This window comes from Gadus morhua, chromosome 7 (genome assembly GCF_902167405.1).
Source record: "Gadus morhua chromosome 7, gadMor3.0, whole genome shotgun sequence".
Classification (NCBI taxonomy): Eukaryota; Metazoa; Chordata; class Actinopteri; order Gadiformes; family Gadidae; genus Gadus; species Gadus morhua.
In genome coordinates, this window is record NC_044054.1 from 23,876,586 (window position 1) to 23,893,300 (window position 16,715).

The window sequence follows — 16,715 nt, forward strand, 5'->3', positions numbered from 1 at the left end:
CTAATATGTAGAAATGTACAGTCCTCAGTTGGTGGTACTTGTATGATTTTGATAAACAGTAATTTAAGAAAATCTAAAGTTTTACAATGTGCCCAAATAAAAATAAAAAGTGCCCTTGTTTTTTTGACAAGTTACCTTAATAAATGAAAACCTAAAAGTCAACATGTATCAAGTGTTTTTAAACTAACTGCAATTCAGTTTCACTCTTTTACTCTATCTTTCACCATTAAGTCTTCATTTAAATGTTTTCATTGCCATAGTTTTATATATTTTAATATACATAAATATAATAATCCCCACATTATTAACACAGTAACACTGCATCCAGAACAGCAGTTACTTCACTCAGTAACTGGTCTAACTATGAGCCCAGAACCATAACTACGGACCGCTCCCTGACAACAGTAAATCTGTATTCGCTCTGCATCATACGCTTACATTAACTGGCTCCATCCACATTCTATTTTTAGGTGATTAATTCTTCCGGTTGCTCTGTTAACGCAGAAAGTGATTCATTCAGATGTGCTAGTGACACATGAGGATGATGACGTGGGGACAAAAATATCCTTTTGCACAGAACTATTTGGAGAATGTTTGCTCATGGTATTCCCTGGATGACACATGCCTTGGGCTTGATGGGGTGAATCTTTTAAGTGTCAGTGTTACTGTTTGTTGAACTTCATGGGATTGCCTAATTGTGTAATATGCGTGCGTGTTTAAATGCAGCTAATTCACTTATTTAGGGTGTGCTCTGGTAAGTCAATATGTATCTGCAGTGGGTGTGTCTCAGTGGTGTAGGCGTGATGCCACAGGTCACAGGCTTTTGTTTGGTTTGGGAACAGTTAAATGATTGTGTTCTCAAGTGTTTCTAGCCTTTGATGTTATGCTTCATTGCTAATAACGAGGTTCTTCCATTTTGTCCCAATGCACACCATGTACCCTGTGCACTCTTTATGTTGTTGTACATTAGGTATCGTGTGGCGAGATAAGATTCGATAAGAGTTGCATAACAACATTCTTGAAAGTTGCTCTTTCACCCTACCACACTTAAGCGTGCAGTAATTTGAGTCCTGCTTTTGATTCCTTTATAAACTAGAGTTCTGTCCTGATCTCACACAAGCACTAATAAAAAAAATATGATTAACTATAATGGATGACATTATGGATGGATGACTTTAACAAACGGTACAAGCAGTCGCCTGTGTGTGTGTGTGTGTGTGTGTGTGTGTGTGTGTGTGTGTGTGTGTGTGTGTGTGTGTGTGTGTGTGTGTGTGTGTGTGTGTGTGTGTGTGTGTGTGTGTGGGGGGGGGTGGGGGTGGGCGGGTGTGTGTGTGTCTGTGTGGGTGCGTGTGTTCTGCTAGACATCCAAGACCCTAACAATTAAAGATTGTGTCAGCATTTGGGTGGTGTTGAGGAGGGAATCAATCAAATGAAATAAATTGTTCTAACCTGTGAACCAGTGATATACTGCAGGGGGCTGTGCAGTAGACTGTGGACTCTGACTCCCAACAGATGCCAATAGTTCACTTTTGGCCATAAAAGCACCTCAGACTGCAGAGCATTAAATTGATGTTATAAAAGTTAACTATGGAAGCCACCAAGGCTGCTTATCGGACGGCAAGGTCGTAACTATGTCACGCTAGCATTTTAAGATAAGTCGGCCCTGCTCTCCATTGGCCTCTCTCAAACACCCTCAAGCTATCCTAACTTATACTTCTCCATTCTGACTTACATCTTTCTTTTCAGATAGAATTACCTAACAGTTTAGGCATCTGCGGTTTTCTGCAGAAACTGGCTTGTAACATCATAGGTTATTCAAAAGCCACATTTAAATGGATGCACTTGTCATCAGAAATGTCTATGTATTCAATGCATTCTCATCAATGCATTCATACATACATACATACAGTATATACAGTACATACAGTACATACATACATACATACATACATACATACATACATACATACATACATACATACATACATACATACATACATACATACATACATACATACATACATACATACATACTGGGGATTACAACTAGGAATGTGGTATCCTTCGCAAAGATCTGATTGAATCGACAAGGCAAATAATACAGACATGATTGAAGAGCACACAAAGACATTGAAAAGGTCAGATTATGAACACAGAGGTCACACTTCTCCAGATACCGCCAGAAAAAAATACCAATCAAAAGGGTGGTCTACCTTTTTTTATATAGTGGAAATATTACGGATTCATTTTTTATACACCCCGTGGATGTGTTGTCAGAACAGCGAATACCCGCAAATTGTAACGATGGGAATCTTTCCTCCCTTTAATCCCACACGATTTGAACGCAGCATGAGCACGGCGTGCCGCTTGACAGATCAGCACATGGGGGCGTGTTATACACAGAGTAAAGTCAAAACGCAACAGTCCCACTTCGTCTGTATTCTACTACGACGGAGGACGGTAGATCGATTAGGCTCTGCTACCGTAACAATTGATTCGATAGGCTTATATATCGTTGACCAATTTGTGCCATCGACCCGGCAGCAATAGCGCGTCTGTTTACTTTGGTCCTATATTATTTGGACCAAAGTACCGTGAAGTACTTTTTTTCGTTTTACTATAAAGTTAAGCATGCGGCAGTCGTATACCTTAACGGAGCCGGATAATGTCTCGGTCACTGGATTTCCCTTTGGCCGACAGGACAGCAGGCGCAAGAACAGACCGATGTCTCGGTCAGTGTTGATGTCCACCTTCATGGGACTGCTCATCAACCAAGCCAAGGTAAGAGAGGGAGGGAGGGAGTGGACCAACTGTCCCCTCCACATTTAACTATAGTCTGTAGAATAACTTGCCTAAATGAATTAAGTTCAACATTGGCAATTTACTTTTACACCTAATGATTTACCTAAGTAGGTCAAATTACCGATAACTGATTTTACCGACCAGTTAAAGATGCACATTCCCCCTATTCTCCACCTACAAATAGCAGCCTACGGTGTCAATTCGTCAGTTAAAAGTTTGGCAAAATTAAAAGTTTGCCACACAATATGTAGTTCAACCAGCATTTAGCATATAATAGAGAAACTGCATTAATTTAAAGGACATCCAGGATATATGGTTACTACTAGTATGTATTCTTTGTCATCGTTATATGAAATGTCAACGCTATTTCATGTTGCTGTTATGGTTGTCATGTGATTCCTTATTATCCAATGGTGGTAGGCCAATGCCATGGAATAAACTGCTGATACATTATAAGTTTGCTTTTCAATCTATCCAAACACGGTAATTACACATTTCCATAGTTTATTGATGGCATTGTTTATCAGGTATTGTTTGGAGAATTCAGTCTTTATCAGTCCTTATCCGAATAGGTTGACTTTCAAATGATTAAGCAAACATAAAACAAGGGGGAATCAATGCAAGGAGAAATCCTAAGTAGAACCACCGACACATAATGTTAAGGAACACCCCTGACAAGTGCTTTCCTTTCACCCATATCACCTTACTCATACTACATTGCAGTTTGTCTAAAGACTCACTTCCTAAAACTGCTTTGGGTCACAGATTTCTGTGCATTGCATCAGGCCCAGAAAATGGACAGAATGATAGAGGCCTCGGAAAGCCTGAAATATCTTATACACTCAGATCATGAATCAAGAATAAATAATGTTACCTGGGGAACATTAATTCATATTGTACTTAACCATGGGTGCATTTCATTCTAATACATGAGCTCCACCTGTACACCTACAATGGTCTGACTTCTTACACGTACCACAAAGAAATGATTACCCGCCCTTCTCCACAATATGCGTTTTTTCTAACCAAATTTGGCTCTGTTTCTGCTTACTCAGTCAAATTTATGACAGGATAACCGAGTAATTTGGGGATGTGGACATGTGTATGAGCCCACGAATAACTGTGTGCGTCTACATGACGTTTCAGAGTCGTCAGAAGAGTCATTGGAGCATAACGACACCGACGTTTCGTGGTTACTCCGTTACAATGATATTACAAGGTTAACCGGGTGGGAACTAGCCTCTGAGGCTCACTTGAATGAAGGCTGATTGCTAGGCCAACACATTACAGGGCAAAATCTATGATACAATTTTTCTATACGATATAGAAATAATTGGGGACATTCTTGTAGTGGGTCAGGTGACTGCCTCCCAGCTGAATGGCTCTCAGCCAAACTCCAATGTCCAAAGTGTAGCTGCACTGTGGGTTGCACTACCAACTGTACCTTAAGCTGAAACAGCTGTATGACAGTGACCCCTGCCTACCATATAAATGTCATTGATTACATACATTAACAATTAATTCCATGGATCTAAATAAAATCACTCTTGGCTATTTGAAAAATTGAAAGTGTGTGCTAAATGAATGTAGGCATTCACTCATATCAAAACAAGTTTATCATTCAAAGAGTGTTCGAGGCAATAGATCACTGAGCTCTGTTAACACAGCGGAAGGTTCTACTTTCAGTATGACGGCTGTGTTCCACTCACGTGCTATGAAAAGCTACTGATACATGCGATAAGGACCACCTGTTTGGGTTACAATTGTGGTTAACTATTTAACTTCACATTGACTTCAAGTAATGGTGACATGGCACTCCTTGTCTATGTTATGTAGTTGAAATATACTCACCAGAAGTCAAGAATAAACTAATATGGGGTGTGTTTATGAAGCAGCCTGCGTTGCATATAACATAAAAGTGATGTCCATCAAACCTTGGCAGGTAGAACAGCTTTTATATCTACTGCACAACAATGAGTTGCGTTATTGTTAATTACTCTGTCCATTGCGATTGTCAGATTTTGTGGTGGAAAGTGGCCAATTCAACCTTTATGATAACAGGACAATATGACCCTGTAGCCGCTATATCTACGCTAATCATGTTCTAATTAAAGAAAAACAATTGACCTGCCTTTTTTCAGTCAACTGATCACCTCTCTTTCTCTCTCTCTCCCTCTCTCTCCCTCGTTCTCTCCCTCTCTCGGGACGGTCACTATCGAAACAGAACAAGAGCTCCCAGGGTCTGGTGGGACTAAGGAACCTTGGCAACACTGTAAGCGTTCCCTGTGCCTCACTCCACACATGAAGACATTGCACTTCATATTTTAAGAACGGAAGAACACACTCCTTCCAGAACTGCAGAGAGTCATCACATATTCTTTGACATCTTTTTATGTCCTTACGTTTTATTTTTGTTCTTTCTCTTGTCTCACACGATGGACAGTGTTTCATGAACTCCATCCTCCAGTGCCTGAGCAACACTCCGGAGCTGAGGGACTTCTGTCTCAGATACATCCACCCAGCAGAGCTCAGCCGATGTGGGAACCAAGTTGCTCTAATGGAGGGTAAGACCTCATGCTGACCAGGGGCGTCAACAATATCTGATTGGCGACCCTAAGTGCCACCCCTACTAAATCTGTCATACAAATGAAATGTGTACAATGTCTCTAGTTTATTCTGCCCTGCAAAGGAACAGTGTTGTGGGCAGGAATATAATACTTGCAGACAGTGCTCCTGGGCTAAGCATTCCTACTATATCAGTCTGGACACATCGCTGGATCTGAACCTAACTCCAGAGGACCGTACCTGTTTCTTATAGTTAAAAGCACACACGTTTGTGTGCAAAGGTGTATTCATGATGGATCGTGTCTATGATCAGCCCATGTTTCTACGCACCCATCCATGTTTACAACAAATGACTTGGTTGAGAGTTGGTTTTCGATTCTAACAATAAAACTCTTCATCCTGTCGTTTCTCGTTCTCTCTCTCTCGTGCTCTCTCTCTCTCTCTTTCTCTCTCCTTTCTCTCTATCTCTCTCACCCTAAGAGTTCGCTAAGCTAACGAAGACCTTGTGGACGTCGGTCAACAGTGACGCGGTCAGCCCCTCCGATTTCAAGACCCAGATCCAGAAATATGCTCCAAAATTCTTGGGCTACAAGTGAGTTCCACTTACCGGTCTGGGTGATTCAAATCAACGTAATGATTGTCTCTCCTGTTTCCTCTCAAAACTTTGTCAGCAAGTGATTTTTGCAATTATATTGCCTTTTAAACATAGGGTTCTAAAAATGTATGCATCTATGAAACTATACCTTTTCCTGTACCCCCCAACCAATCTCAGTCAGCAGGATGCCCAAGAGTTCCTGCGCTTCCTATTGGACGGACTCCACAATGATGTCAACCGGGCGACGGTGTGTCCCAGGGTGACAGAGGACTTTGACCACCTATCGTAAGATCGTTTATGCTTACCAGTAGCCCAGTAACGGGTTAGCTAATTCACAGTTGAGTCAGTGCAATGTCTCCAATGTCTGATCGTTAAAATCCTTCACACAAAAAGTTAGTGAGTTAACATCATGAGCTAGAAAGTAAGTAGGTAAAGTCAATTCTGCTTCTGTCAAATATAAAGCCCCATTATACCTACCCAGAGCTCACAACAATGCCAAACAGCTGCAGCCAAAGAAACTATTGTGTCACCAAACACCGGCAAAAAGAGTAATAATCAGACTTTGTCTTTCCAGGGACACTGAGAAAAGTCAAAAGATGTGGAACAGATACAGAGAATCAGAGGACAGCAAAGTGGTTGGTAAGTGACCCTGCATGCAGAGGAAACATGCTGACACAATTTACACAAACTGTGATAAGAAAACAGAAGTGAGCTGAGGTGAGTGTAATGTGTTGGTTTTTGTGGTTTGTGTAGATTTGTTTGTTGGGCAGCTGAAGAGTTCCCTGACCTGCAGTGAGTGTGACTTCTGCTCCACAATGTTCGACCCTTTCTGGGACCTGTCTCTGCCGATCGCACAGGTCAGCTTATGAACACGCACGCCCACATGCGGTCACACGCGCGCACACACACACACACACACACACACACACACACACACACACACACACACACACACACACACACACACACACACACACACACACACACACACACACACACACACACACACACACGACCCATATATAGTTGTGACTGTGACTTATCTCTTTGGTCAATCGTCTTCTTTATATTTTTTTTACTCTCACTGTAGAAATGCAGACGGGATAGTTAAGGAACTTGTTAAATTGCGTGTAAATGTGTGTCAGTGTGTGTGAGAGAATGGGCCAGATTAGTTGATTCCCATAGACAGCCCAAGTAACAAAAAGGTTCAAGAAACAAAATGCAATCCCATTCACCACAAATACATCCATGTCTAAATGTATTTGTACTTTACTTTGCATGTAAAGATTTCTGATCACATTTAACAGATGGGAACTATATTTAATTTCAGAAAGACACAGAGGAGGTGACTCTGACCGACTGCATGCGGCTCTTGACCAGAGAGGACGTGTTGGACGGAGAAGAGAGACCTGTAAGGAGGCCCTCTCCCCGCTAACAGTGATACATATGCATTTGTATATTTTGAATAATAATCTTATTGGGATCAACATAATGTGCCTTCCTCTATCCAGACTTGCCAGCGATGTAAAGTCAGAAGAAAATGCAGCAAGAAGTTTTCCATCCAGAAGTTTCCAGAGGTCCTCGTGCTTCGTATCCTTTGCTAACACGCTTGAGGAGATCATTCTGCACCTGTGTTTGCCTTTTTCGGTTGAGACAAACATCGAAAAAAGTATATATTGAAGGAGAACTTTATTGAGCTCTACCCTTTCAATACATTTTTGAATAAATATCCTTCACCATGAAGGATATCTTTTCCATAGCTTATAGCTCAATGTTGCCTTGACAATGTTTTTTTTAAATGTGTCTTTTATACTGTATTTTATACTATTAATTGCGTGTGTGTTTATTTGTGCATTGTTTTAGAGGCTGCATAAGTATCAAGTATTCGCGTCTCTTCACCTTAACAAGCTCCCCTCAGACCTGAAGCGTTTCTCCGAGCCCCCGTCACACGCCAAAAAGCTCACCACCTTCGTCAACTTCCCCCTCACAGAGCTGGACCTGGGCGAGTTTGCCTCGGCAGACGGCGGTAAGCAAGAAGGATAGATTTAATAATACACTGAGGTTGAAGTTCAAAGCAGGCTGCCTCTGGGTTCTACAGACTGGGTTTTTGTTTCCTCTGCAGTGCACGCTGTGTACAGCCTGTACGCCGTGTCCAACCACTCGGGGAGCATCCTGGGGGGGCACTACACAGCCTTCTGCAAGAACCCTGCGCTGGAGCAGTGGTACCGCTACAACGACTCCAGGTGCTCAGCGCACTCTCTTTTTGTAATTGATACGTTCTTTCAATATTAGCAGTAGGAATAATGAATGTGTCTGTTTTTGAATACAATATTTTGCAGCTGAGCTAATCATTAGCCACATATGAACAAAAGCCAAGTATTTCTTCCTGCTAAAGGTGCTAGCCTTCTCTGACGCCACATTGACGATATATATATATATATATATATATATATATATATATATATATATATATATATATATATATATATATATATATATTTCTTTTTTCTTTTCTTTTTTGTTATTCATGTTTCTGTGCCAAAGTGACTATAAAATAATAAATATTCTCTCCATTGTTTTCTTCTCATGCAGAGTGAGCCCCATGTCTGCTAGCGAGGTGCACAGCAGTGATGCCTACGTGCTCTTCTACGAGCTGACACCGCATCAATACCAGACACAGCGCCTGTAGACACCAATGCCGCCACACAAACAATCACGCACACACGCACTCACACACACACACACACACACACACACACACACACACACACACACACACACACACACACACACACACACACACACACACACACACACACACAGGGCCGTAGCACCAAATCCTGGGCCCCACACACACACACACACACACACACACACACACACACACACCACACACCACACACCACACACCACACACATCGGCAACGGAGCAATCGGAGCCACGCTAGAGCCTTGTGTCGGCAGACCTGCAAAGCTCAGCAGACCGGCTCTGCTTGGACTCCCCCTGCAGTGAACCCTGTGACGATGTTGACTGGGGGGCGGGGCGCAGGATTCCTTGTCACTGCAGGAATCGACAAGCGAGCCCCCTTGCAAAAGGGTTGTTTTCCGTGCGTTCGGATTTGCTGTGGAAAAGAGGGAAATGTGTGTGTCAGCGTGCCCACATGCAAGTGTGTATGTCAACGGAGACTGCGTCTTGAGATCGGTTGTCAAGCTCGGAAGGTTTGATTTGCTGCAGAGCCATTGGTGTTTCGGTGAAGTGAGGATGAGTCACCTGCGAACTCAGGACTTCTGGCGCTCTCTAGTGGCCAAACTGGATATTTGTCGCACACGCCTGAGAACAACATAATGGAGGAATAATAATATCTTATTAAAAAAACGTGTTTCTAACTTGCACTGAACGGAGAACTTAGTGAATGTTACTTTTCGCATCTCTGTGGAGATGCTTAAGTTCCATGGTAATAAAGTTGTATGATCAAAAATCCTCCCTGCAACTTGCCTCAATTTGTTCGATTGACAACCTCGATTGGTTGTCCTTTCGTTCTTTTCATGGTAATTATGCATGATAATTATGCATATAATAACTATTCATGATAATTATTTAATCTCATTGAGGTAAATAAAAGGTTAAATAAATCGATTCTATTGATCAAGGGCAACCATGCATCATGGAAAACCTGGATTTTAAAAATATTTGGTCATGGAAAACGTTTGGAAAATGTCCATATTGATGAAATGTTCTAGAAAAACCTAGAACATGTCATGGTAAATCCGAAGATACGCTAAAATTATATCTGATGTTGTTGGTGTGCTCTATATTCAGTAACTACCTAAAGTTGCCACAAACCCTTCAACTGAAAACAATGCTTTCTTTGCTGCTCATGCTTTTTGGTGGTTGCACCAGCTAGCCACAAAGGAGAACGAATATTGTCATAAGTCAAATAAGCTTAGGGATGCTTTGCACTGGAATTTCTGCTTAACACCATGGAAAATGTTAAGATTAGAAAGAAGTACAGCTAAAAGCGAGCTAGGAGTCAACTGAGTCTGTTTTGTGTTTATGTTTCTCTGCATGGGATCGGTGTAGGTGTGTGTCTGTGTGTTTGGTTATGCGCACTCTGTCAGTGACCATCACAGCTTAGGTTTATAGCTAAGACAGATGATCTGTGAGTTTGTGCGGGGGCCAATTTGTGAGGACCAAGAGATAGAGTTATCAACCAGAATGGTATCCTAATCGGAACATACTGGGCCTGCTGAGAAGGAATTGGACGATGGGACAGCATGTTCAACTAAAATATAACAACAAGTGCGGCTTCTTTTCAAAAGTGCAGAATAGTTAGTTTTGTCAGGTAATCTTTGAATGTTACAAGCAGATATTTCCCCCATGCCTATAATCTCTTTTGAGCGTACTTATTTTATAGCCTGTCTAGGCCTACTTGGATGGACTGCTTCAGGCCAAGGGTCTTTTAAATGTGCATGGAGGATGCCCTGAAAGATTACGGGCTTCTATGGATTTTTGTTTTTCCACAAACAGTCTAGTTCAATGAGCATGTTGAGAAATGGGACTACACGGTCCGTTGTTAAACCACCATACTGACTTTTGATAGTCTTTCTTATTGTTTTTATTACAGCAGGTGAGTCTTCTGTACTCACCATATTGTCTGTGCTTACAACTCTGAGGTAGGCTTATAACCTTATAAATGTATCCGTGTCTCTGTCAGCGATACCCTTATTGGTCTTCATAAATCTTCATAGGTCACCTATGAGCCCATTATTGACTGTCCCATCGCTAATGACACCATAAATGTCCTCATCGTATGTCGATGTGAACCAAAGTCCAGTTTTAAAGAGACACCGTCACTTTGCACGCCTGCGGCCTCTCATGGCCAGAGTGAGCATCAGAGGGCATTGGCTATTTGGCTCTTTGATAGGATGAAGAGCGACAAACCACATCAACAGCAAGGTGTAGTCTTCCAGTTAATAGTGAGATCTTTTATATTTCAGCTGAAGTTACATTTAAATTTAATTTCAGCTTCAGTTAAATTTCGGAATTTTGAGTCTCACAAACGGTGTACTTTGGCAATATCTGAAATTCCCAGCAAATTAATCCCATCAATTCTGAATGTATCCAAGGAAACTGGAAGTATATCCTAATGGTCCATAAGAGATAAACCATTCCAAGATAGAAGAAGGTATGGTTAACGCATGGCCTGTGTGATTTGTACCGGGACCTATAGTCCCCAAGCAACAGATTTGCTGGTCTTTTTGCATCCTGGCTGATAAGGAGCAGCTGGAAAAAACACGTCTTGGTAAGATTAACGTAGGTGATGGTGACATATTTTGTATGAGACGAGAAATGTAGTACACTGAGTGGTTTCAAATAAAATGAATGTTACTTAACACAAACTGCAACTTTCTCAAAAAGCAAAATTATCTTTGAATCATAATATAATTCAAGGCACAATCAAACGCGATCAAAAAAATATTTATTATAATATACTGTAATTTATAAAAACTATACATATTCTTTCAGAAAATATGGTCACATGATGATGGTGGAAGAGCAGGGACTTAGAATCTGAACTTTTGTCGGCATTAATGTCCCTTGTTTCTGTGAAACCTGGACATGCTGTGAAACCTGGGCATATATCAGTTGATATATCAATTGTAAAGAAAAGGATAATCGTGTGTGTGCCGAAAGTCACTTCCATCTCAAGATCAGACATGTTTTTAAAAAGGTGATATCACTTATGATACTAGCAGAGTGTGTTGAGTAACTAATACAATTGTATATAAGAACAGATGACAACAATGGTGATTTGTTTATTGTATTAACTTTCCAATTCTATTTTCATTCTCTATTTTGGCTGGATATTTAGCTAGCCTGTAGGAACCAAAGTTCCCCTGAAATAATATAATTCCCCTATTAATTTACAAAGGCATCAATCACTCCCCAGAATACCAAGAGAATTCAAAATTTAGATTAAAAAAATGTCAGACTCAACGCAATATATACATGCATTGACATGAAACATCCTGTCAAACTATTGCCTTCGAGCTCTGTATGTATGTATGTATGTATGTATGTATGTATGTATGTATGTATGTATGTATGTATGTATGTATGTATGTATGTATGTACGTATGTATGTATGTATGTATGTATGTATGCATGTATGTATGTATGTATGTATGTATGTATGTATGTAGGCTATGGTATTGAAGTCAGCGAATTCTGGAAGAAGGGGGGGTAATATTGTATGAAATCACAGAACTCTCTGAGTTGTCGAACAATACAACAAGGTCATCCCTAATGCTAAAACATACAACCCTCCTCAAGTCTTCCCAGTGTACTTCAGCAGACCAAAGATACCTCCACCAGACAGACAGACAGACAGACAGACAGACAGACAGACAGACAGACAGACAGACAGACAGACAGAGAGAGAGGGCCCTATCTTGCATCCGGCGCAATTGACTTTCTACACTGATGCATTTGTCGTTGCTAGTTTGCAACTGGCGCAGAGCGTTCTTTTCCCTCCACCGCCACGCGTCAGTAAATTAGGGAATGATCTTGCGCCCCAAGGGGGGGAACAGCTGATACAGCGGTAATAAGTTGTACTTTTAAATCAATGCACCTGCAAACACCGTCCAGCAAACACATATTTTCTTGACACAGACATCGTGTACAAGCCCATAACTTTTAGGATTGATGAGTATTTGATCATGAGATCATGAATGAATGCGGGCGCGCGTGAGTTCACACAGATTATAACCAGTGACCGTGTTCACAACTTCCAAAACCTTGGACATATTATTTCATTTTTATTTAACCTTTATTTATACACTAAATATCAATGTAGGGGATGGTCACCCTCATTTGCAATGATGTTGAGTCAAACAAATGCAAAGCAAAAACAACAATACATGCACAATATACAATGCAAATACTTCAAATATACAGCAACTAATAAAGAGAAAAAAACATTTGAACATTTGCATAGAGATGTAGAATTAAATTCTTCATGCTGGAATTAAAATAAAATAAGTGATATCAACATTACAAGTAGAGTTTGGGAGAATTAAGATAATATGCCTAAATTGGTTAAAGGATAAATGAAGGTATTAATTCAAATTAGTTGCTGTAAGTTGTTCCAGGAGTCAGGGGCACTGAAGCTTAAAGCTGTCTTTCCAAGCTCAGACCTGACTTGAGGAACATGAAGCATGAGCATGTCATTGGAGCGTGTCTGAAATAGCCCATCTGAAATTTGCAGCATTACAGACAAATAATGACGAAGGACATAATATTATATTGTACACTGCACGTAAAAGTGTTTGCATAATATACCAATCACACAGCATGCAAATAATAAACCCTTGGGCCCTGGAATTCCAGAGAAAAGAAGAAAACAACACAGGCAGCACAACCCCAAGTGTAAAAAAAAAAAAAAGGTTATTCAAATAACAGATTTTATTGGCATACAATGGTGGCATGTGATGTCACTTCTGTTATACGATACTACTTTATTGTCGGGTAAGAATTGCAATTGTTGCTGTGTTCATCATGTGGTTAAACTTTTTTCCAACCAGCAGAAGTGCACCAAATAAGGAAGTTGGTGTAATTGTCTTTTCCTGTTTGGCTCATGCAGGAACCCATCCTTCATGTGGCAGGCAAACTATGGAAGATTGTGACGAAAACAAATAGTTAGTGGGCAGGATGAACTATGACTGAGATCTTTCTTTTATAACAGTGAAGGGACATCGCTAATGCCACCATGTATAGTTTTATGTTCAGTATGTATGTTAGGTATTGACCCCAGGAAGATTAGCTGATTGCCATGGCATCAGCTAATGGGGATCCTTCAAATGAAGAAATAAACACGTCTTTAATATTAAAGAATAACAAAATAAAACAGATGTCTGGGACCATCCAGGATGTATGAACTTTCTCTAGGCCTCCCATATCATGGTTTTCTGAACCTGAACAGAATTTTCCTCTTTATTCTTCTCTGCCCTTTATTTTCACTGATCCGCTGAAACCATTGTGAACACATTGCTCTGATTATTATATTTTGATATATGACATGTAATCAACATCGTATTTATTTTGTAACACAGCCGAGCAGCCCATTTTGCATGCACCTACATAGCCTGTGGCCAGCTTACCATAAGTAGCCTAGTTTGCTACTCAGAGTTTGCTAATCACTTCCTACTTTTGTGATGATCATTAGACATCAACTGTCAACTTATCTAGTATTTTATAAGAGAAAAAGCTTTTGTCTCAAATATGACTTTCTACGAACAATGATCAATGCAGCAATCAATGCAGCTTGCATTACAACACTTCTCCTGGTTAAAAAAATAAATAAATATGGAAGTATGTAAAAATTGGTTTCAGTTTTCTTTTCTTTCTAATCTTTCTTTTCTATGTCATTAAAAAAAAAGCTGCTCTTGAATTAGAAGGAGTTCTTGTGTCTGGCTGTGAGTTTGCATGCATGCTATGCGTAGGCTGAAACGCAATCATGTCAAGACAAATCAGATTGGCCAATACACACTGAAGATAATTAAATAATTTGAAAATTACTAAAATTATCCCTCTTTGGCGAACAGAATGTTGCAGCATGCGAACCAATCCATTTTTTTTTATTCCGATTATTAATTTATCTACATCGAGATGGGTTCATTCTAGAGAGAATCGCTATGCATCAAAGAATCGATTATTTTTCCCACCCCTGGTAAAAAGGCTCAACACAAACAAGTCAATGGTCCTGTAAAAATGAAGCATCGCTGGACCTTTATCTTTGATGCATCTTAAAATAAAGTTACTTTCATTGTGATTTATTTTTGTTTTGTATATGTCATTGTTTTTGTTTATAGTTCTCCAAAATAAAAGGCCACTTGGAAACCCGGGGAAAGTTTGGGAGATAGTGATGTTAAAACGTTGAGGCTCTCCCAGTAAAACATGTATATTGCTCAACAACCCCCTTTTTGGTGGTTGCACCAGCTAGTAACAAAGGAGAACTAATATGGTCATAAGTCAAATAGGCTTAGGGATGCTTTGAACTGGAATATCAGCTTAATACCTTGGAAAATGTTAAGATTAGAAAGAAGTACAGCTAAAAGAGTCAATTTTGTGTGTTTATGTGTTTCTCTGCATGGGATCCGCGTTTGTGTGTGCATGTGTGTGTCTGTGTGTTTGGCCGTGCACACTCTGTCAGCAACTATCACAGCTTAGGTTTCCATAGCTAAAACAGATGATCTGTGAGTTTGCGTGGGGTCTAATTTGTGAGGACAAAAGAGATAGAGTTAAAAAACCCAACTGGTATCCTATTCGGAACATACAGGGCCTGCTGAGAAGGAATTGGACAATGGGACAGCATGTTCAACTCAAATATAACAACAAATGCGGCTTGTTCAAAAGTGCAGATAAGTTAGTTTGGTCAGTTAGTCTTTGAATGTTACAAGCAGATACATTTCCCCATGCCTTTGATTACTTTTGAGCGTACTTATTTTGTAGCCTGTTCATCCAGGCCTACTTGGCTGGACTGTTTCCAGCCAAGAGGGTTTTAAATGTGCATGGAGGATCCCGTGACAGAATAAGGGCTTCTCTGGATTGCTTTTTTTCCACAAACACAGTCTATTTCAATGAGCATGTTGAGAAATTAGATTACGCAGTCCGTTGTAAAACCGCCATACTGACTTTTGATACTCTCCCTTTCTGTTTTTATTACAGCAGGTGAGTCTTCTGTACTCACCATATTGTCTGTGCTTACAACTCTGAGGTAGGCTTATAAATATATCTGTCACCCTTAAGGTATTAACAGTGCCTCTGGCAGCGATACCCTTGTTGGTCTTCATAAATCTTCATAGGTCATCTATCAACCCATTGTTGACTGTTCCATCGCTAATGACACCATAAATGTCCTCATCGTATGTCGATGTGAACCAAAGTCCAGTTTTAAAGAGACACCGTAACTTTGCACGCCTGCGGCCTCTCATGGCCAGAGTGAGCATCAGAGAGCATTGGCTATTTGGCTCTTCGATAGGATGAAGAGCGACAAACCACATCAACAGCAAGGTGCCAAGTATATCTTACATTTAACAGAGAGATCTTTTACATTTGAGCATTTTTACATTTTATTTGAGCCTCACAAACTGTCTGTCGATATCTAATATTCCCAGCAGATTAATTCCATAAATTCTGAATGTATCCAAGGAAACTGGAAGTATATCCTAATGGTCCCAGATAAACCATTCCAAGATAGAAGAAGCTAAGTTTAACGCACTGCCTTTGTGCTTTTTTCCAGAGTTTGTTGACTGTTGCTAAACTAATACAATTGTATATAAGAACAGATGACGACAATGGTGATTTGTTGCTTATTGTGTTAACATTTTAATCATATTTTAACATTTTATTTGGGCTACATATTAAGCTGTAGCCTGTAAGAACCAACGTTAAAACAGATGTTCCCCTGAAATAATCCCCAGACACCCAAGAGAATTCCAAAATGACGATATAAAAAAACTAATATATACATGCATTGACATGAAACATCCTGTCAAACAATGGACTTCGAGCTCTGTATTTGCGTATTATTTAAATTATATATTAAATTATATTTTGAAAATATATGGCATTGAAGTCAGATGTTTCTTCAAGGGAGGCATTGATAGCAGGAAATCATAGAACTCTTTGAAATATCGAACAATAGAGCAAAGGTCATCAAACCTACTATTAAAACACTAATCAACCCTCCTC

At 40.1% G+C, this 16,715-nt stretch overlaps 1 protein-coding gene and 1 long non-coding RNA gene across 3 annotated transcripts in view; one reads left to right on the forward strand and one right to left on the reverse strand.

The window, feature by feature from the left end:
- Positions 1-2,414: 2,414 nt before the first annotated feature.
- Positions 2,415-9,443, forward strand: LOC115546711 (ubiquitin carboxyl-terminal hydrolase 2). Of its 2 annotated transcripts, none has more exons than XM_030360404.1 (12): positions 2,415-2,781; positions 5,027-5,074; positions 5,246-5,366; positions 5,848-5,959; positions 6,140-6,247; positions 6,537-6,601; positions 6,716-6,819; positions 7,293-7,373; positions 7,474-7,552; positions 7,881-7,988; positions 8,085-8,227; positions 8,555-8,708. In XM_030360404.1, exons 1-12 carry the CDS (start codon positions 2,632-2,634, stop codon positions 8,573-8,575), a joined length of 1,140 nt encoding a protein of 379 aa, XP_030216264.1. In that variant the 5' UTR covers positions 2,415-2,631; the 3' UTR covers positions 8,576-8,708. The 2 variants fall into 2 exon arrangements, with proteins under 2 accessions (XP_030216264.1, XP_030216263.1); XM_030360403.1 differs by having other exon boundaries at positions 2,416-2,781; positions 8,085-8,205; positions 8,555-9,443.
- Positions 9,444-16,322: 6,879 nt separating this feature from the next.
- LOC115546712 (uncharacterized) overlaps positions 16,323-16,715 on the reverse strand; it is a 2,470-nt gene continuing 2,077 nt past the window's right edge. Inside the window, exon 4 of the long non-coding RNA XR_003977261.1 lies at positions 16,323-16,715. This exon is cut by the window's right edge and continues 42 nt beyond it. This is a non-coding gene — a long non-coding RNA (uncharacterized LOC115546712).